Source organism: Oncorhynchus mykiss, chromosome 3 (assembly GCF_057628025.1).
Source record: "Oncorhynchus mykiss isolate SJ-2025 chromosome 3, ASM5762802v1, whole genome shotgun sequence".
Lineage (NCBI taxonomy): Eukaryota > Metazoa > Chordata > Actinopteri > Salmoniformes > Salmonidae > Oncorhynchus > Oncorhynchus mykiss.
The window spans coordinates 40,710,917-40,733,833 of NC_143024.1; the positions used below are offsets into that span (position 1 = coordinate 40,710,917).

At 41.8% G+C, this 22,917-nt stretch overlaps 1 protein-coding gene across 9 annotated transcripts in view; it reads left to right on the forward strand.

The window, feature by feature from the left end:
• Positions 1-18,657, forward strand: part of thrap3a (thyroid hormone receptor associated protein 3a) — a 30,189-nt gene extending 11,532 nt beyond the window's left edge. Inside the window, exons 1-11 of one of the 9 annotated variants that reach the window (XR_016494623.1) lie at positions 5,341-5,455; positions 6,480-7,418; positions 8,168-8,908; positions 9,285-9,457; positions 10,023-10,134; positions 10,544-10,628; positions 10,752-10,964; positions 14,589-14,770; positions 15,181-15,361; positions 15,653-15,802; positions 16,017-18,657. Coding sequence is in view for 6 of the 9 variants with exons in the window: in XM_021595466.3 (XP_021451141.2) it covers positions 5,439-5,455; positions 6,480-7,418; positions 8,168-8,908; positions 9,285-9,457; positions 10,023-10,134; positions 10,544-10,628; positions 14,589-14,770; positions 15,181-15,361; positions 15,653-15,802; positions 16,017-16,292 (2,856 nt within the window). In the remaining 3 variants the exon portion in view is untranslated. Of the gene's footprint in view, positions 1-5,312; positions 5,456-6,479; positions 7,419-8,167; positions 8,909-9,284; positions 9,458-10,022; positions 10,135-10,543; positions 10,629-10,751; positions 10,965-13,528; positions 13,715-14,588; positions 14,771-15,180; positions 15,362-15,652; positions 15,807-16,016 lie in introns of those variants that run through there. The other 8 variants (XR_016494621.1, XM_021595470.3, XM_090229273.1 and 5 more) reach the window with 8 other exon arrangements.
• Positions 18,658-22,917: the final 4,260 nt, after the last annotated feature.

Here is a 22,917-nt window from a genome sequence, read left to right on the forward strand (position 1 = left end):
TACATAATCATCACATGTTTGATTACTGCACTACAGAAAACTCTCTAACCAAACAACAGTGCAGTGAATGAGAGCTGAATTAAAGGGCAACTACTGTTAGATTTCTAACAGACCTCAAACCAAATCAGGGGATGAGTTGTTGTGGACACAGAAAATCAAATGTTGTTGTTTTTCTGTTTAAAATGTGTGAACAACTAAGCGAAAACCTGAAGATATTGGGAAAATCCCGAAACCTGGAAAGACTAAACTGAGAAAATGGAATTCGGCAAAAAAAATGATTTTAAAAGGCCACACCAATGTTTTTTTGCTGTGACTGACTGCATTTTGTTAAGAAGTTGGGCCATCCTAGAAATGTTTTAGAAAAACGTAATATTTCAAATTTAGCAGATGATTAAAATGAAAATACGTGAATAAAAATGAATACATTTTTATGCCCTGGGAATCGAAACCACTATTCTGGCATTGCAGTGCTCTACCAAGATGCTTGACAGGGTTATAAATTCTGTGTGAAGCCTCAATTTAATATGGTATATAAGGCCTTTATTAAGCTGTGCTTATGCCACCTTTTATAAAGCACAGGTTTATGTCATATTTGACATAGCGGGTTATGTCACATTTCACATTGGTGGTTATGTCACACAGTTATGCCACCTTTATGAACCCTTTACAAAGCATGACATATAGTTATAGATCAGCAGGTAGCCTTAGTGGTTAGAGCATTGGGCCAGTAATCGAAAGATTGCTGGTTCGAATCCCCGAGCTGACAAGGTAAAAATATGTTGTTCTGCCCCTGAACAAGGCAGTTAACCCACTGTTCCCGGGCGATGACGACGTGGATGTTGATTATGGCAGCCCCCCGCACCTCTCTGATTCAGAGGGGTTGGGTTAAATGTGGAAGACACATTTCAATTGAAGGCATTCAGTTGAACAACTGACTAGGTACCCCCCTTTCCCTTAGATGATTTGTTACACATTTATGTAGTATTTATGAAGGGTTTATGAAGCCTTTATAAGCTGCATGTCATTTAAAGATGGAATAAGCAAAAGCTTTGATTTATTCTTATATAAAATCACAATCATGTTGAATTAAAGACCCCTGCCAAATAGTGTCAACACTTAACAATTTTTTCTGCCTTCTGTAAGTTTAAGAAACATTGTCTTGTGCCTTGAAATTCTGTTACCAAAATCCCACATATCTTTAAGATATTTTCTAATTTCTGACCTTCATGAGGAGAGAGGCTAATGAAAGTTCACAGAAGTTACAAGTAAAGGCAGACCTACCAATTAGTTATAGTGTTTTACTAATATACATTTTGTTTATGAATTATTAAGTGAATACAAATCGGTAACAACATTTCATAAAGATCTGTAACGGGATTTCTGCTATTTAATAGGCTAAAATGGGAAATCATAGTACTCACAAACCACAATTGGGTCACCTGCTACTGTCCTCCCTTCCACTGGAATATTTTTATGTTCAGCTGATAACGGTTTCCTTTCTGTTGTCTGGTGGACAAAGCAAGAGTGTGAAGAGTCGGACAATCCTCCTTCTCTCTCCTTCCCTACCTCCAATTAATGTTACCTCTCACGGCTCTTAACACCTACCCATGAGCCCCCTCTCTTTCCATTTACTGTAACCAGCAGCATCCTCATCCACTGAGCACAGACCGATACCGGACGTCCATGGACGTTGAAAGTTAGTTGACATTTGGTCAGTCCGCCCTAGCCTTGATTTCAACGTCTACAAATGTCAGGACCGGCCTACATTTGTCCCAGACCGGACCAAATCTGAACCAATCATAGATATCTATGTTTCTAAAATGTGGAAAGCACAGTACATTACAGTACAGTAGAGCACAGTGGAGTACAGTACAGTAAAGAAAATCAGTGTATAGTAGATTAGAGTGGAGTAGAGTACAGTACAGTACACAGTAGACCATACTAGAGTTGAGAACACTATAATGTATTGTACTGAACTGTACAGTTCTGAATACTGTACGGAACTGAATTCTATTCTACTTTAATATACTCTACTGTACTGAACTCTATTGTACTTCACTGAATCCTACTCTATTGTGCTGTGCTGTTCTGTACTGTACTCTACTATACTCTACTATGCTCTACTGTGCTGTACTTTGATGTCCAAACTAGAGGTTGACCGATTAATTGGAATGGCTGATTAATTAGGGCCGATTTCAAGTTTTCATAACAATCGGAAATCGGTATTTTTGGACACCGAGTTGTCCGTTTTTTATTTTGTTTAATTTTTTTGACACCTTTATTTAACTAGGCAAGTCAGTTTAGAACACATTCTTATTTTCAATTACGGCCTAGGATCAGTGGGTTAACTGCCTTGTTCAAGGGCAGAACGACAGATTTTTACCTTGTCAGCTCGGGGATTCAATCTTGCAACCTTACGGTTAACTAATCCAACGCTCTAACCCACCTGCCTTACATTGCACTCCACAAGGAGCCTGCCTGTTACGCGAATGCTGTAAGAAGCCAAGGTAAGTTGCTAGCTAGTATTAAACTTATCTTATAAAAAACAATCGATCAATCATAATCACTTGTTAACTACACATGGTTGATGATATTACTAGTTTATCTAGCGTGTCCTGCGTTGCATATAATCGATGCGGTGTGCATTCGTAAAGAAGGACTGTCGTTGTTTCAACGTGTACCAAACCATAAACATCAATGCCTTTCTTAAAATCAATACACAAGTATATATTTTTAAACCTGCATATTTAGTTAACATTGCCTGCTAACATTAATTTATTTTAACTAGGGAAATTGTCACTTCTGTTGCGTTCTGTGCAACAGAGTCAGGGTATATGCAGCAGTTTGGGCCACCTGGCTCGTTGCGAACTGTGTGAAGACTATTTCTTCCTAACAAAGACAGCCAACTTCGCCAAACGGGATGATTTAACAAAAGTGCATTTGCGAAAAAAGCACAATCGTTAGGTACAGTCGTGCAACCATAAACATCAATGCCTTTCTTAAAATCAATACACAGAGTATATATTTTTAAACCTGCATATTTAGCTAAAAGCAATCCAGGTTAGCAGGCAATATTAACCAGGTGAAATTGTGTCAATTCTCTTGCATTCATTGCACGCAGAGTTGGGGTATATGCAGCAGTTTGGGCCGCCTGGCTCGTTGCAAACAAATTTTACAGAATTTTACGTAATTATGACATAACATTGAAGGTTGTACAATGTAACAGCAATATTTAGACTTAGGGATGCCACCCGTTAGATAAAATACGGAACGTTCCGTATTTCACTGAAAGAATAAACATTTTGTTTTCGAAATTATAGTTTCCGGATTCAACCATATTAATGACCAAAGGCTCGTATTTCTGTGTGTTATTATGTTATAATTACGTCTATGATTTGATATTTGATAGAGAAGTCTGACTGCACGATGGTAGGATGGCGGCAGCAGGCTCGTACGCATTCATTCAAACAGCACTTTCGTGCATTTTGCCAGCAGCTCTTCGCAATGCTTCGAGCATTGAGCTGTTTATGACTTACACTGGCAATACTAATACTGGCAATACTAATACAAATGGTATAGAGAGAAATAGTCCTATAATTCCCATAATAACTACAACGTGAAACTTCTTATCTGGGAATATTGGAGTCTCATGTTAAAAGGAACCACCAGCTTTCATATGTTCTCATGTTCTAAGCAAGGAACTTAAACGTTAGCTTTTCTACATGGCACAAATTGCACTTTTACTTTCTTCTCCAACACTTTGTTTTTAAATTATTTCATTATTTATTTGAGGCTAAATTTATTTTATTGATGTATTGGTATTTGGTCCGGACCAAATGTCTTGTTTGGTGGCTGAGCTCATTAAAATAATAGCCAGTGTGTAAAATAATAACCAAATATGCAAAGGAGGATATTGCATATTTCTACCTTTTGTATACCTATTTAGAATATACCACCATGAAGAGAATTACATTCACATCCAGATCAGAGACCCATGATGCAATTCCTTTAACGCAATTCTGTTAATGAGTGTAAATCCACTTCGCTTACTGTAGTTCAATAACCAAAATAGATTTTTGTTCAAAGTCAAGGTCTCATGTCATAGCTGACACCCCGTTCTTTCTGCAGATGTCCATGGTGTAATATGTGAGTGTGCTTGGAAGAGGTTGCAGTGGTGTTGAAGAATACACCTTTTGATTATTTTCTGCCTCAAAACCCATGCACTTCCTGTGTTTTATGGTGAGTTGGCGCTCATATTAACTGCAGAGCGACGACAGCTTTCTATTATGGGCCTTACCCAGGGTCTGGTGCACTTTATACAAAATAATTTGATGTGTGTGTGGGAAAGAGCTCTGGTGCTGTGATGGCACACTTGCCTCAGTGAGACTTGGTACTTGGCTATTGTGATGAGCTCTACCACTACTACACATACATTTGACTTGCACCAGAAACATTTCAGAGTGATTTGCATCACCCACACCTCTCTGATTCAGAGGGGTTGGGTTAAATGAGGAAGTCACATTTCAGTTGAATGCATTCAGTACAACTAACTAGGTATTCCCTTTCCCTTACTACGATATTGCCATTCCTTAGTAGGCTACATGTTCAACATCTACCTAGTGTTTTTACTATGTTGCTTTGTAGTCCTAAATTGAAATTCTTTGGCAGGGGTGTGGGTTATCTGTCAGTCGGCTGCAATGTTGTTAATTTGCAAGGGAAACTGTGGTTTGAGTGTGACTCCACCGGCCACTCTTGCTGCTGGCAGAATTGTTTTGTGTCTATTAAAATGGAGTGCATGGCAGCTCTTTTCCGGGGAGTGACACTGCACGGCATGGCACTATTAAGCCATGGTCTTGAGTTCTGTGAGTTCAGAAAAGAGACGGCTTGAACCTGAAAGTCCATGCTGAACCTGGATTGGCCTATCGCTGTTTACGGTGTGTGAAATGTAACCCTCTCGCAATACAAGACGGCACACACGCACAAACATGACTTATTTTAGTTGTAAGCATTCCATGAAATGTTCCTTCATCAAAGCTACTCCATGTAGACACAAATCCTTAGCATTACAAGTGAAATCTAAATCCATTGCAAAGATAGCCTACATTGTTTGGTTTGAAAATGCTGTATTATGTAATATTAGACCATTTCATTCATAAAACTGTGATTTTAGCTGTCCTAAATCCCTGTATATAGTTGCTGGCTGACTGAATTGCTCCTTTTAAGCCTAGGTTTCTGGGCAGGCTAGCCAGCCAGGGTAATTGGCAAGCCTAGCCCCCTCCTTTTGCTTTGAAGGATTAGAGTAGACATTTTTCCCATATGGCCCATGTGACCGCCTCTTTCCACTAGTGCTCAGCATAAGAGATGCAGATTGTCTTGCTCTCAATGTGAGTGTGCAATGCTGCTCGGTGCACTACTTTCTCTGCTTACTCTTTATTCCAATGAAAAAACACACGGGGTGAGTTGTGCCGCAGGGCTTCAGAAGTTTCCAGATGGGTCTTATTTAGAAATACTAGATTGTTTTCTGTCAATGGTGGTTTTCTGTTTTGATTTTGTGTGCTTTTAGTCTTAAGCGATGTCATTTTAGGTATTTTTCTGTAATGCTGACTGTAGTTTGGATTTCTCATTGTTATTTGTGAAAGTTATCCATCTTTGCCTGCACAGGGGAATTGACTGCAGTGCATAGCTGCGGAGCAGGTTGAGATTTTAATGACTTTTAACTCGCATGTTATCATCAAAGGATTCTGATTATTTACCAGGCTATTTATTGTTGGATCGTGCTGATATGTGAGAAGTTTCAGAGATGTATCCTCTTTAAAATGAGATTTGTTTTCTTTACTGTAGCTAAGATGGACCGTATGTGTCAACTAAATCTTAATACTTACGGAGGCGATAGATTGTTTTAGAAACTGGAGAAACTTGTCTAGTGGTACTGAAGGCTACCCCTTTAGCGTCCATGGTGCTAGGGAGCCACCATGTGGACTGGGTAAACCTCACAGCCATGTCTCTAGACGAATCAAGTTTCTCTCCATTGGTCCATTGTACACCCATGTATTTCCACTTCCCAGCAGTTAAATGTTAAGATGTGGTTTTTCTACTTCTGTTAATATATTTGTCAGATGCACACATCACTTTTTTTTCTTTTTTGTAACCAGAAATCACTTGAATTTAAGCTGTAGACCCATCACATTTCTCATGGAAATGTGAACTTGAAAACAAAATGTGTTGGCCTAATTGTTTCAAAGGTTTTGGAAGGAGGTCAGCATCACTTTCATACGCAACACAAACAAATTAATTGCTCATAATATAAGGTTGTTTATAGTCTTGAGAAAAACAGCATTTCACACCTTTTTCCTCAAAGCACTTTTTTCTAATGAGATATATATATATATAATGGAAGGTGTAATCAGTCTTCTCTTCGTCTTCCCTCCCTTTCATCTCTCTATCCCTTCTGCCTGCTCTCTTTCTCCCACTTTCAAAAGCTCTAGGTCCCGCACTCGCTCACGCTCCAGATCTCATTCTCCATCCCACAATAACCGAGAGCGGAACTACCCAAGGGAGTACCAGAATAATAACCGCGAGTTCCGGGGCTACCACCGAGGCTTCCGGAGGCCCTACTACTTCAGAGGCCGAGGGCGTGGTTACTTCCCACGGGGGCGCTTCCAGAGGGGTGGGGGAGGTGGCTACAACAACAACTACCGCCCCAATAACTGGCAGAACTACAGGCAGCACCCCCAACAGCAGCAGCAACAACAACAACAACAACAGCAGCAGCAACACCCCCACAGCCCGAGACGGGGACGATCCCGTACCCCTAAAAAGCGCTCGGGTAGCCCTCGTTCCCACAGCCACTCCAAGGTCTCGGACCGCTCTTCCTCGCCCCGATCCCGGCGTTCCCGCCACTCCTCTTCCTCACATTCCTCCTCTCCCACACGCAGGTCGGGCTCTGGGTCAGCCACGCAGAACTCTAAGGATGTCAAGGAGGAGCGCTCTGCCTCCAAGGAGGTCCATAAGAAAGGAGGAGGAGAAGGAGATGGCCAGCCCGTGGAGATCACAGGGGTGTCTGCAGGGCCTGATGGGAGCGCTGGTGGGGACAAGCCCAAGGCTAACTGGCAGGGTGTGACAGATCATAGCAACAGCACCAGCCCCAGGGGGTCAAGTCCTCAGGTGCGCTCAGCTGTTATCATTGGTCAGGGCGCCCCAGCTTCGACCCAGTCTAGTCCCTCTCCTAAAAGCACTAATGCTAATGGCTCCAATTCCAATGGTGCCCCCTCATGGCAGATTCAGACAGTGGGCAGTTCACCTTCCACCAAAAGCCCTTCTCAGAAAAGCCCCACACCTGTGTTCTCTGGCTTTGGCTTCTTCTCTAAAGATGACAACCTGTCAGGAGATAAAGCAGCTATATCCTCAGTGTTCAAAAGGTAATACAAATATTTTTATCCTTTTCTCTTTGCCACTTATGAAATATCTTTAGAAATGAAAGGCTAACACACACACTACCATGTTTTTCTCATTTTTTGGTGGAGGAATTTACTGCCCCAAAGTACACATTGTAGCACACGATTACTGTCAACATTTTGGTCAAATACCCTTTTCAAGGCTAGGAAATATTTGTCATATTTTTTTGAAACCTTTTATTTAGTGTGGTTAGTGGATAGTTGTAACGTGCCAATTGTATGAGTCTAGGACTCTTTCTGAGAGTCTTTTATTTGTATTTAGAATTCATGGTTCTTTCCCAATGAGTCATGCACCACATATAATTATTTGTCCCTGGTATTTTTCCTTGGACCTAAGCCCTTAGGGAAGTGGTGGTCATCATAGCAAGCTGAAACAGGAGTTTGTAAGTTGAGAAGGCATTACGGACCCTTGGGAGTTTTGAGACGTGTGTGTTTTCTTGGCCAGTCAACGCTGCACTAACCATGACAAATCCCTCATGGCTTGGGCCTTTGAAGAGGGGAGATCTTTTGCTGGCCGTCATATTCTATGTTTATAACTGTATCATCCATTACCCTATGTCCTCCACAATCAATGGGATTTTTACCTACACCATTGACAAGCGTCCTTATTTCTTTCACATTGTTTTGTAATTAAGTTGCAGGGCACTCACCGGAACAGTTGTCCGAGATGCATTTTAACACGGTTGTTTCTCTTTCTCTCCAACATTTTCTAGGTTCTTGGAAGAGCACAATCATAAGAAAAAGCAGTCTGCTTGGGAGAATGGCAGAGAGATGGAAACTAATGATGGGGATGTTGAGCGGGAGAAAGGGAATGGCATGAAGGCCTCTGGGGGCATCTTTGACAGAGAGCCCGACAAAGGGGAGAACGAGAAGTACAAGTACATGGAAGACTTTGACGATGACCGGAACGTGTCGTTGAACAGCTTCATGAAAGCCTCCCCTTTCTTTTCCTGCGATGGCGAGGAAGAGGACGAGGAGATGATACCCAAGTCCCGTCCCAAGGTGCTCCGCAAAGAGCATGCCCGGGAGGACGACGGGTCGCCCAAGCCCAAGTGCAAAGTCACCCTCTCGGCCAGGGAGCTATTTGAGGAGCGCTTCGGCAAGTGGGAGGACCTGGCCTACTTGCAGGCGGCTGCCAAAGACGATGATCTTGATGCCATGGTGGAGGAGATTTACCGTAGCCAGAAGCAGGAGAAGGCCACGGCCATAGCTGCGGCCTTGGCCAAGAGAGAGGCCATAGCGGGCATGCTCAGAGGCTTCTCCCCAGAGAACGTCAGCAAAGACAGGAGGATGGAGAAAGCTGCCTCCAGCCTGTCCCCCATACCCGCACCACGGAGGAACTCTGACCGGGAGATGTTCATGGTCAGGGGGGAGGACTCTCCCCCAAGGGCCTCTGAGAAAAGAGGAGCGGAGTTCAGCGTCAGAATGGATTCCCTCAGAGATGACGTGGCAAGGTAAGCAGAATGCACCATCATCACATAGATTCACATAGAGACTCTGATGCCTTATCGCCTTAGATAAGTTTCAATCTCCATTAGCAGAAAGCCATGACTCATGAGACGCACTCTTTGGCTCAGGCCTGGACCATGTTTTACAGCCTCTTTGAGTCATAGTTCTATGAAACCATGAGCTTTATGAAAATGAATTAAGATGTGTGCTAAGACAATTGAGATAATGAAATTACCTCTCCCGATTTAAATCTTTCAGGTGTTGTTTATAAAAGTCTCATGAAAAGGATCCCATTCTTTGTTTTCTGTTTATTTTTGCCAAAAAGGGCAAAGGTGAAACATCAAGTGAAATGTTTTTGTTGTTGTTTTGTCTCTTCCCCAGTTCCTCTGGTGTTATGGTTGGTGAGCGAAGGTTATCACGGGATCTTGTGCATCCTACTAAAAAGGAGCAGGAGTTTCGCTCTATCTTCCAGCACATTCAGGCCACACAGTTACAAAGGAGTCCCTCAGAGCTGTTTGCACAGCACATTGTCACCATTGTCCACTACATTAAAGGTGACTGACCTCTCTCACCTCTGCTCCTTTGCAACTGACCAGTCTCTCTGCTAGCTGTGCATTTACACAGGTGCAAGTTTAGGTGCAATTGCGATATCAAAAGGTTTATATAGCCTATACAGTATATCAGTTGATATTTCAAACTGAAAAAGGTTGCCAAGTGCTTGTGAATCTAGCCGTGCAATGCAATCCTGTGTGGGAATGATTATGGAAAAATATTGCTGTACACCGAAAAAACATGGAGTCGTTTTTCAGGCACAAATGTTATGTAATTTCATTTGGTTTCGAGAACCTTTCCAAAAATGGTTTTCATTGCTATGACACATTTGCATAGTTATTATACCTTTTGTGATCCTACATGGCTAATAAAATCACATTTAAATATATATATATATATATATATATATATATAATCGTTAATGCAGTAGCTGAAAATGTAGTTTTTATGGTCACAAGCTAATACTGTATGTAACTTCTGAATTTAAAGTAATGGGAAAGTGCATTGGCACCGAACGTACGGTCATATTTGTTGTTTAACACAAGTTCTGGTTCCTGTTGATTACAGCACAGCACTTTCCATCCAACGGAATTACTCTAAATGAGCGATTTGCCATGTACCAAAGAAGAGCTGCACAAAAAGAAATGATGAAGCCAAGAAAGAGCCCAGAGATACACAGGTAGAGTCTCCTTCTGAGTGACCATCTCACCTTTCAGTGTGCTGTGGCATCACCTCTAGTTTTATCAAAGCTTGCACAGGTATTTATCTTACCTTTTGTCATTCAGTGCAGGTTCAATGGTGGTCTTGTTTGCTATGTGACATCCTGGAGTTACATATGTACATCGCTCGTAGACTTATTCATTTTGGTCCTCATCTGATCATCACTGAAAATAAGAATAATTCATTGCAGTCATTTCAGTCCTCGCCTGAGCAGCACAGACTTGGAACTAAGAGTAATTCATTGCAGTCATTTCAGTCCTCATCTTAACAGCACTGACCTAAAATGTTTTAGAGTAATCCCTTCCTCGTGTTATGTTTGCAACCAGAGCTGTGGAAAAGTTAAGACCGTGTGTATTTCTCTCTTGCAGGAGAATTGATGTTTCTCCCAGTGCTTTTAAGAAACACTCTCACCTGTTTGAGGGGATGAAAAGCTCCGGGGATGGCAGTTACAAGGTGACTGAACATTTTTGAAATATGAAGTATTTTGGGAAAACTGACAAAACAACAGCAAGTGAGCGAGCCAGCCATCCCCCTTTAGACTGCGTTCTCCGTCTAAGCCTGTGCTTGTCTTTGAAGGGAGATGCATAACGTCTCAAAGCAAATGCAAAACGAGGCACATTGAATTTGTTGTGTGTTATATACTCCCCCTCCACGTATGATGATTTGGTGATACTGTGGGTACAAGCCCCCATGAGACCATTGAGTCGAAAAACATGAGGGGTCAGAAATGGAAACGGCCAATTGAATCCTGTGTCCAAGCCATTCAAAGGACTCTAAACAAATGTCATAGTAAGTATTATTCTTCAACAAATAAGGGGAAATATAGTCAAAAGCAAAACCTGTTGTACGTATAGAGTGCTTATACAGTCTCTAGTCTAGGCCTACTTATTACTTCGGTCGTTTGATGAAATCGGAATGAGACCATTTTGCGGTATGGTTAAGTTGAACTTTCTTCAAAACGGAAACACTTTAGGGGAATGAAACAGCGTGAAAGTCAATGAACTCAACCTTCAGGAGTTTGTAACCTCATTATGTCCGGTTGTATCGCAGAGGTTCAACATTGTGTTGTGCAAACCTGGGAAAGTACACTGAACAAAAATATAAATGCAACATGCAACAATTTAGAAGATTTTACTGAGTTACAGTTAATATGAGGAAGTCAGTCAATTGAAATGAATGTTTCAGAGACTAAAATCTATGAATTTCACATGACTGGGAATACAGATATGCATCTGTTGTTCACAGATACACTATACATCTCTGGAAAAAAAATATTTTTAAAGACCACTGCAATATTATCAGTTTCTCAGGTTTGACTATTTATAGGTATGTGTTTGGGTAAAATTAACATTTTTGTTTTATTCTATTAACTACTGATAACATTTATCTCAAATTCCAAATAAAAACATTGAAATTTAGAGCATTTATTTGCAGAAAATGACAAGATGCCGTGTTGTCAGACCTCGGATAATGCAAAGAAAATAAGTTCATATTCATTTTTAAACAACACAATACTAATGTTTTAACTTAGGAAGAGTTCAGAAAATCATCACGGATCCTCCACCAAATTTCACAGTGGATGCGAGACACTGTGGCTTGTAGTCCTCTCAAGATTTGTCATCGCCAGCCCAATCTCCAGACCTGAACCCCATTGAAAACCTCTGGAATGTGGGTGACTTTTTATGCCTCTCCTGGCACAAAAATGCAAGCAGCTCAGCTTTGTTTTATGGCTTGTGACCATCCATTTTCCTCTTGATCACTTTCCAGAGGTTTTCAATGGGGTTCAGGTCTGGAGATTGGACTGGCCCTGACAGGGTCCATCACAAAGACAAATCTGCCTGATTCCAGCCTTGCTGAAGCACCCCCAGATCATCACCGATCCTCCACCAAATTTCACAGTGGGTGTGAGACCTGGAGAGGCCTACAAGCTACAGTGTCTCGCACCCACTATGAAATTTGGTGGAAGATTGATGATGATCTGCGGGTGCTTCAGCTAGGCTGGAATCGGGCAGATTTGTCTTTGTGAAGGACGCATGAATCAAGCCACATACAAGGTTGTCCTGGAAGAAAACTTCCTTCTGCTCTGACAATGTTCCCTCTGAGGATTGTTTTTTCCAGCAGGACAATGCTCCATGCCACACAGCCAGGTCAATCAAGGTGTGGATGGAGGACCACCAGATCAAGACCCTGTCATGGCCAGCCCAATCTCCAGACCTGAACCCCATTGAAAACCTCTGGAATGTGATCAAGAGGAAGATGGATGGTCACAAGCCATCAAACAAAGCCGAGCTGCTTGAATTTTTGCGCCAGGAGTGGCATAAAGTCACCCAACATCAATGTGAAAGACTGGTGGAGAGCAGGCCAAGACGCATGAAAGCTGTGATTAAAACTCAGAGATATTCCACCAAATATAGATTTCTGAACTCTTCCTAAGTTAAAACATTAGTATTGTGTTGTTTAACAATGAATATGAACTTATTTTCTTTGCATTATTCGAGGTCTGACAACACGGCATTTTTTTTGTTATTTTGACCAGTTGTCATTTACTGGAAATAAATGCTCTAAATGACAATATTTTTTTATTTGGAATTTAAGAGAAATGTTGTCAGTAGTTAATAGAATAAAACATTTTTTTTTTTTTTTTCCCTAAAAACATACCCATAAATAGTAAAACCAGTGGTATCTCAATTTTTTCCAGTGCTGTATATACAAAAGTATGTGGACACCCCTTCAGATTAGTTGATTATGCTATTTCAGCCACACCAGTTGCTAACAGGTATATAAAATCAAGCACACAGCCATGCAATCAACATAGACAAACATTGGCAATATAATGGCCTTACTGAAGAGCTCAGTGACTTTCAACATGGCGCCGTCATAGGATGCCACCTTTCCAAAAAGTGTTTGTCAAATTTCTGCCCTGCTAGAGCTGCCCCGGTCAACTGTAAGTACTGTTATTGTGAAATGGAAACATCTATTAGCAACAACGGCTCAGCTGCGAAGTGGTAGGCCACACAAGCTCACAGAACGGGACCACCGAGTGCTGAAGCTGCCCGTCAAAACTATGTCCTCGGTTGCAACACTCACTCCCGAGTTCCAAACTGCTTCTGTAAGCAATGTCAGCACAATAGCTGTTTTGTCATGAGCTTTATGAATGGGTTTCCAGGGAAGACATTTTCAGCTTCCAAGAATTGTGAACAGATGCTTGCGACAGGGGGCTGTGCATTAATATGGTAAAAATGAGGTGATGGTGGCGGATGAATTGTACGACAATGAGCCTCAGGATCTCGTCAAGGTATCTCTGTGCATTCAATTTGCCATCAATAAAATGCAGTTGTGTTCTTTGTCCATAGCTTATGCCTGCCCATACCATAACCCCACCGTCACCATGGGGCACTCTGTTCACAACATTGACATCAGGAAACCACTCGTCCACATGACGCCATTCATGCCGTCTGCCATCTGCCCGGTACAGTAGAAACCGGGATTATTCCGCGATGAGCACAATTCTCCAACGTGCCAGTGGCCATCGAAGATGAGCATTTGCCCACTGAAGTCAGTTACGACGCCGAACTGCAGTCAGGTCAAGTACCTGGTGAGGACAACGAGCACGCAGATGAGCGTCCCTGAGATGGTTTCTGACAGTTTGTACAGAAATTATTTGGTTGTGCAAACCAACAGTTTCATCAGCTGTCCAGGAGGCTGGTCTCACAGGTGAAGAAGCCGGATGTGGAGGTCCTGGGCTGGCGTGGTTACACGTGGTCTGCGGTTGTGAGGCCGGTCGGATGTACTGCCAAATTCTCTAAAACGACGTTGTGGCTTATGGTAGAGAAATGAACTCTCTGGCAATAGCCTGCCAATGGCACGCTCCTTCAAAACTTGAGACATCTGTGGTATTGTGTTGTGTGACATTTTAGAGTGGCCTTTTATTGTCCCCAGCACAAGCACAAGGTGCACCTGTGTAATGATCATGCTGTTTAATCAGCTTCTTGATATGCCACACCTGTGAGGTGGATGGAGTATCTCAGCAATGGAGAAATGCTCACTAACATGGATGTAAACAAATGCGTGCACAATATTTGAGAGAAATACATTTTTGTGCATATGCAATATTTCTGGGATATTTTATTTCAGCTCATGAAACATGGGACCAACACTTTAAATTTTGCGTTTATATTTTTGTTCAGTGTAGTTCCAGAATGGTCTGTTTTCACTTATGCTGGTCAACTGTAACGCAGCAGCCGTTAAACGGGCAGTTCCCAGAATTTGTTGGTTATTTATGGTCTTGTAACAGTTCTCCCGGCCCCTCGCATGCAGTGTGCAAACAAGACTGACTGCAGACTGACATCACTTCTCCACGCTAACCCATAGCATGTCCACATCCTTGTGTTCTTTTTCTTTTTACCTGCACAGGACGAAGGTAAAAAAATGAAGGGTGACTCAATGGACCTTCGTCTGGATATTGAGCGCCGTAAAAAATATTCCACCCGGGAGAGTGATTATAAACAGGATAGGGGGAGAGATTCAGGAGACTCCCCAGAGGCTAGCAGGGAGAGGTCCGCTGAGAAATCCTCCAAGCACCACAAGAAGTCCAAGTATGTTCAACCAACTCACGCTCTATAACAGTGGTTCTCAAACTTCTCCCCGGGGCCCCCAGCTGTTCCACGTATTTGATTTATTGCATAGCTAGCACACCTGATTCAACTTGTCAACTAATCATCAGGCCTTTGACGAGGTGAATCAGGTGAGCCAGTTCAGAGCTACAGCAAAATTGTGAAAGGTCTGAGGGTCCCTGAGGGGAGTTTTTTTAGAACCACTGCTCTATCACAAGCATCACAATTACTTGACTTTACTACATTCTATTTACTACGTTTACTTTACAAGTCCTGTTCATATCTAAAACTAGCCAGGGTTGTACAAGACAAGCAATGGAGCCAAATGTCAATAACAATAAACTGACTTTTAAAGGGGGTTTTGGTCCCTCAACCTTCACCTCTTCCTCCAGGAAAAACAAGAAGAAGCCATCTCGCTCCTCCTCTTCCTCTTCTTCTGCCGAATCTCACAGGGGAGGAGACTATCCCCACGAGGAGCCTGAGCCCAAAGACGAAGGCTTTAACAAGGCCAGGCTGGGGCCTCGGGGGGACTATGTCGGTCCCACGGAGAGGGGACGAGGACGCGGAGGCTTTGTAAGTCTGCTCATGGACGTGCGCTCATATTAATTTTTAAAAGTAAAGGGTCTAATAAAGAAAATAAGCGTCAAGAGAACAAGACAAAGTACAACCACAACTAACCTGAAACAAAACATTTAAAATAGAAAAATATGTTATGATGGCACGTTTGTTTTCTTCTTTGACGTTGCACTTGGACAGATTTCTACCGGAAAACTCAAACTCAAGGATAGTTATTTTAATTTGTGCAATAATTATTGTCTTCTTGTTTTTATGATCTGGGTTCTCTGTGTCTGACTCATATTGCAGCAATTTAGAATAAGAGGAAGGGGCTGGAACAGGGAAAATGACCAGGGAAACAATTCCAACAGTAATACCGCTAACATTTGCATACCAGTTCACCCTAAGAATGAGGACTGGGACCCAGAGTACACCCCCAAGAGCCGAAAATACTACTTGGTAGGTTTGTACCCATGCCATTATAAATTATATCTTTGTTTCCTCTTGCCTATATATAACATTCCATCCTCAAATGAATTCATTCCTCAAGTCAAATCGGTGAATTCACCAAATTCGCAACTCCTTTGAACTTGCTAACAATGGTATTACCTTCAAACTCACTTCAAGATATGAACTGTTTCTCTCTTTTCCTGTCTTTCCATTTCTCCTTCAGCATGATGACAGGGAGGGCGAGAGGAAGTGGGTGGACAACCGAGGACGTGGAGGACGGGGGAACTTCCTGCGTGGCAGCAGGGGCCGTTTCATTATCCGGAAGGCCAGCGTTGGCTTACCCAACAACCACGCCAACAACAACAGCAGCCCCAAGTGGACACATGACAAGTTCCAGGTCAACGGGGGGAAGGAGGAGGGCGAGCCCCAGGAGGAGGACACAGAGCAGGACCACAAAGACCAGGAGAAGTCTGAAGACATGGAAAACACTGAGCAGTGAGGGAGCTCAGGGAGAGAGAAACATTGTACCAGCACAGTGGAAATGTTCTACTGTCTCAAGTCATCTGGGTCGTGTTGAAATGGATGAAAACGGACTGAAACGGGAGGAAAGGACTACCTGGACTTGTCCAATAACAAACACTGTCCAATAAGAAACTACCTGGACTTGTCCAATTAGAAAAGACCCTGCTCACAGCCTATATCCATCACAATGGTTGGACATGGGAGAGCTTTGCCCATGCACAAATACACACATTAGGAATCAATCAGGTCTAACTTTGACACAATATCTTTACTTATCATTATGTTATACCTTTGTCAGGGTATAGCTAACTTGTGTTTTATCTGCTTATAGTAGAAACACTGTTAGACAGTGAACTGCTGTGTTGGAATAGGAAATCTACGTAACCAACCTCTGCGCTTGATAGGTTAGCGTGATGAACAGTACATTGTGGGGTGTTATGCCTCTTAGTACAGGGCTGATGCAACATTGCATAACATTTTTAAAAACATTTTTATATCTTGACGCAAAAAAGTCACATTTTTACAGAGCATGACAGGAGGATCTTTTTGTGCCTTAGACTTAATAAAATATGTAGGACACATATTTATATAATGAAATGACATTTGAGGCCAAATGGATGAATACTATACTAGAAGATAAACATTTTATTTATTTATTATACGGTAGTGATAAATCGTACACTATTACACAGTAGATATCTTTTTAGACCAGTTTAGCCATCAACTGCAGAAAATACAGTAAGTATACTGTTGACTTTAGCAAGTTTTAGGATTCAACAATGTAACCTACGGATTCAAATACGTAACCTGCTGATTCAAATACATAACATTCAACTACGTAACATGCAACTTTGCAGCATGTTTCTGGATTCTACCAGGCTAAAGTACAGCTAGAGGCAATCGAATCCCCTTTTTACATGACAACTGGGCCAGTGTCTAATGGTCTATATGGTTTAGACCGTATGGTTTATAGTGGTCTTGCTAGTCCAGCATCTTGCAAGTGACCCCTCTGACAATGGGACCAAATTGGGTCAAAGGTTATATTCTACAGACCTGCACTGTGGAGTGAAACAAGATGCTCACAGTCCCCTAGAAGAGCAAACAGCAGTGGTGGAAAAATGACCCAATCGTCATCCCTTAAAAGAAAATGACTCAAGTAAAAGTTGAAAGTCACCCAGTAAAATTCTACTTGAGTAAAAGTCTAAAAGTATTTGATTTTAAATATACTTAAGTAACAAAAGTTAATTAAAAAAATATATATACTTAAGTATCAAAAGTAAAAGGATAAATAATTTAAAATTCCTTATATTTATCAAACCAGACAGCACCCTTTTTTTGTTTTTTAAATTTATGGATAGCCAGGGGCACACTCCAACACTCAGGCATAATTAACAAACAAAGCACGTGTTCTATGAGTCCGCCAGATCAGAGGCAGTAGGGTTGACCAGGGGCGGTCTCTAGATAAGTGCGTGAATTTTACTGCCCCGGCTAAGCATTCGAAATGTAAAGAGTACTTTTGAGTTTCAGGGAAAATGTGCAGAGTGAAAAGTCCATTATTTTCTTTAGGAATATAGTGAAGTCAAAATTATAAACATTAAAGTAAAGTACAGATACTCCCCCCAAAAAACTACTTAGGTAGTACTTTAAAGTATTTAAATACTTTACACCACTGGGAAACAGAGACTGTTAAATAAAATGGCATACCCTGTCTGCAAAGTCACAATGGGCTACCTGGGTGTTAATCTTGTCTAGTTTGTTGAGAATCCTCTATTGGATTGTTATATCTTGTACATTTCAAAACTGTTAACTTGGGTTGGGGGTGTGTACTACTTATTAATGGCTCAATTTATAATTATTTGTAGCAATTAATGCTTCCTTTGTATATGAAGAAAAAAATGGTGATTGATTATATCACGGCATTGATTAGATCATGGCACACTCAATGCTTTGATGTGATAGGTTTTCTCATTGAATGGGGACTTTTCCCCCTTGTACAACGTCTGTTAAGTTTTGATTGCTGAATAGTATGTGTGGGGTGCAACACAGTAAACTTTGGTTGAATATAAAATAAAACAACTTCTAAGGTATTTGAATTTGATCCCCAAAAAATTGTGCTGTTCAATAAAATATAGTTTATAAAAAATTCTAGAAAAAGTAGACTGTTGCACTATTTGGATTTGTTTGTCTTGCTGTGGGAGGCACTACTCTTTAATGTACATGATAAATGTTGTGGTTGACACTTTCATGTTCAATTCTATGTGGTTGGGGCAATAACTTTTTTAAATGGTTCCTGTAGACAATGTTTTTCAGATGTAAATTAAAAAGAACTTTGGTTAATTTAACATCTGTTAAATTTACTTCTGTGTTGCTTATTTTTCATATCTTTATTCAATAAGGAGTTGAAAATCTAACATTTACATTATTGACACCTGTCTATACTGTACTGGAAAGGTGAGGTTGTAAGAGCCAGAGCATAGACCACACAGTACATGCACTATACACATAGACACAAGAGCAGAGATTTATAAGTCGTTATACTGACTGTCAGTACTGTATTCTGTGTATAGGGAAGAGAAGTGGTGAATGCTTTGATTTACAGATGTAGGATCTTAATTTGATCACTCTTCTGTTGTTGAGAATTTTACTGCACTGCAGGAAATGCAGATAAGCTTCATCCTTATTCCAAGATGGCGTAGCAGTCGGATGTGTGTTTTCTCTTGTCTTGTGTTTTGTCTTCCTCGTTTTTTTCGTATATATTTTGTATATATTTTAATCACTCTTTCCATCTAAGGACTGAATATACTTTCTTGCAACCCACCTCACCCAATGTGGTACGGATCTGCTAATTTTATATTTTAGAACCGGAACCCCCATCAGCAGCTAGCCAGTTAACTAGCTAGTAGGCAGTAAGCCACTGCTAGCGGTCTTCAAACAATCACCCCTCATCACGGTCAAATGGCCATGCTAGCCATGCTTTCCACCTGGCTACTGCTACCCCGGCCAACAGCTCTGCACCCCCTGCAGAAGCCTGCCCAAGTCCCCCCCGCTTCTCCTTCACCCAAATCCAGACAGCTGATGTTCTGAAAGAGCTGCAAAATCTGGATCAATACAAAGCAGCAGGGCTAGACAACCTGGAGACTCTCTTTCTAAAATTATCCGCCAAAATGGTTGCAACCCCTATTACTAGCTTGTTCAACCTCTCTTTCGTATCGTCTGAGATTCCCAAAGATTGGAAAGCTGCCGCGGTCATCCCCCTTCAAAGGGGGAGACAATCTAGACCTAAACTGTTATAGACCTATATCCATCCTGACCTGCATTTCTAAAATCTTCGAAAGACAAGTTAACAAACAGACCACCGCCCATTTTGAATCCCACCGTACTTCTCCACTATGCAATCTGGTTTCCCGAGCTGGTCATGGGTGCACCTCAGCCACGCTCAAGGTCCTAAACAATATCATAACCGCCATCGATAAAAGACAGTACTGTGCAGCCGTCGTCATCAACCTGACCAAGGCTTTCGACTGTCAATCACCGCATTCTTATCGGCAGACTCAATAGCCTTGGTTTCTCAAATGACTGCCTCACCTGGTTCACCAACTACTTCTCAGAGTTCAATGTGTCAAATTGGAGGGCCTGTTGTCCTGACCTCTGGCAGTCTCTATGGTAGTACCACAGTGTTTAATTCTCGGGTCGACTCTTTTCTCTGTATATATCAATGATTTCGCTCTTGCTGCTGGTGATTCTCTGATCCACCTCTACGCCACCTCTAGAATATGTGGACAACTACAAATACCTAGGTTTCTGGTTAGACTGTAAACTCTCCTTCCAGACTCACATTAAGCATCTCCAATCCAAAATTAAATCTAGAATCGTATTCCTATTTCGCAACAAAGCCTCCTTCACTCATGCTGCCAAACATACCCTCGTAAAACTGACTATCCTACCGATCCTTGACTTCGGCGATGTCATTTACAAAATAGCCTCCAACACTCTACTCAGCAAATTGGATGTAGTCTATCACAGTGTAATCTGTTTTCTCACCAAAGCCCCATATTCTACCCACCACTGTGACCTGTATGCTCTCGTTGGCTGGCCCACGCTAAATATTCATTGCCAAACCCACTGGATCCAGGTCATCTATGAGTCTTTGCTAGGTAAAACCCAGCCTTATCTCTATCAGTAGCACGCGCTCCAGCAGGTATATTTCACTGGTCATCCCCTAAGCCAACACCTCCTTTGGCCGGCTTTCCTTCCAGTTCTCTGCTGCCAATGAATGGAACAAATTGCAAAAATCACTGAAGCTGGAGACGTAAATCTTCCTCTCTAACTTTATGCATCAGCTGTCAGAGAAGCTTACCGATCACTGCACCTGTACATAGCCCATCTGTAAATAGCACACCCAACTACTGTACCTCAACCCCATATTGTTATTTATTTATTTAGATATATTTTTTGCTCTTTTGCACCCCTATATCCCTACTTGCACATCATCATCTGCACATCTATTACTCCAGTGTTAAAGCTATATTGTAATTATTTCACCTCTACATTTCACACTACATTTGCACGCACTGTGCATAGATTTTTCTATTGTGTTACTGACTGTGCATTTGTTTATCCCATGTGAAACTGTGTTGTTGTTTTTGTCGCACTGCCTTACCTTATCTTGGCCAGCTGTAAATTAGAACTTGTTCTCAACTCCCTTACCTGGTTAAATAAATGTGAAATTAAAAAAATTCTCTCTATTTTTTTTAAACATAAATTCACTGAAACTACACTCTCAAACACGGTTGGCACTCCAGTTTCCTTTTCACCTCATTTAGCACCTGATTTTCATGACTTGGCACAAGTGAGGTGGTGGGCCTTTCCCCTTTTGCTCTCTATTGCTCCTCTATTATTCCTCAGGTGACTGTTGACATCACAGATTCCCATCACACCAACTCATTGAATGCTCTTCTCCTTGAAGTTTGCGGTTGTGTAAAAATATATATATATTTTGCCTTCAGTGTGTGTACTTCACTGTATTTACGGTTGGGATATCGCTCTTCAACTGTAAAAGTTCAAAATCGCTGTTAGGACGTCTTTAACAGTGTTGCACGTTTATGTACAGTCGTGGCCAAACGTTTTGAGAATGACACAAATATTAATTTTCATAAAGTCTGCTGCCTCAGTTTGTATGATGGCAATTTGCATATACTCCAGATTGCAAAGTCCCTTTTTGCCATGCAAATGATCTGAATCCCCCAAAAACATTTCCACTGCATTTCAGCCCTGGACCAGCTGACATCATGTCAGTGATTCTCTCGTTAACACAGGTGTGAGTGTTGATGAGGACAAGGCTGAAGATCACTCTGTCATGCTCATTGAGTCGAATAACAGACTGGAAGCTTCAAAAGGAGGCTGGTGCTTGGAATCATTGTTCTTCCTCTGTCAACCATGGTTACCTGCAAGGAAACACGTGCCGTCATCATTGCTTTGAACAAAAAGGGCTTCACAGGCAAGGATATTTCTGCCAGTAAGATTTCACCTAAAAACAACCATTTATCGGATCATCAAGAACTTCAGGGAAAGCGGTTCAATTGTTGTGAAGAAGGCTTCAGGGCGCCCAAGAAAGTCCAGCAAGCCCCAGGAACATCTCCTAAAATTGATTCAGCTTGCAGGAATGGCAGCAGGCAGGTGTGAGTGCATCTGCACGCACAGTGAGGCGAATACTTTTGGAGGATGGCCTGGTGTCAAGAAGGACAGCAAAGAAGCCACTTCTCTCCAGGAAAAACATCAGGGACAGACTGATATTCCGTAAAAGGTACAGGGATTGGACTGCTGAGGACTGGGGTAAAGTCATTTTCTCTGACGAATCCCCTTTCCGATTCTTCGGGGCATCCGGAAAATAGCTTGTCCGGAGAAGACAAGGTGAGCGCTACCATCCTGTGTCATGCCAACAGTAAAGTATCCTGAGACCAGTCATGTGTGGGGTTGCTTCTCAGCCAAGAGAGTGGGCTCACTCACAATTTTTGCCTAAGAACACAGCCATGAATAAAGAATGGTACCAACACATCCTCCAAGAGCATCTTCTCCCAACCATCCAGGAACAGTTTGGTGATGAACAATGCCATTTGCAGCATAACTGAACACCTTGCCATAAGGCAAAAGTGATAACTAAGTGGCTCGTGGAACAAAACATCAATATTTTGGGTCCATGGCCAGGAAACTCCACAGACCTTAATCCCATTGAGAATTTGTGGTCAATCCTCAAGAGGTGGGTGGACAAACAAAAACCCACAAATTCTGACAAACTCCAAGCATGGATTATGCTAGAATGGGCTGCCATCAGTCAGGATGTGGCCCAGAAGTTAATTGACAGCATGCCATGGTGGATTGCAGACATACACACACACACACACACACACACACACACACACACACACACACACACACACACACACACACACACACACACACACACACACACACACACACACACACACACACACACACACACACACACACACACACACACACACACAATTACGTCACACTGATGTATTTGTAGTCTTGTATTTTTCCCCATACAATGTGTGACAGTTACTTGTACAGCTGACAAT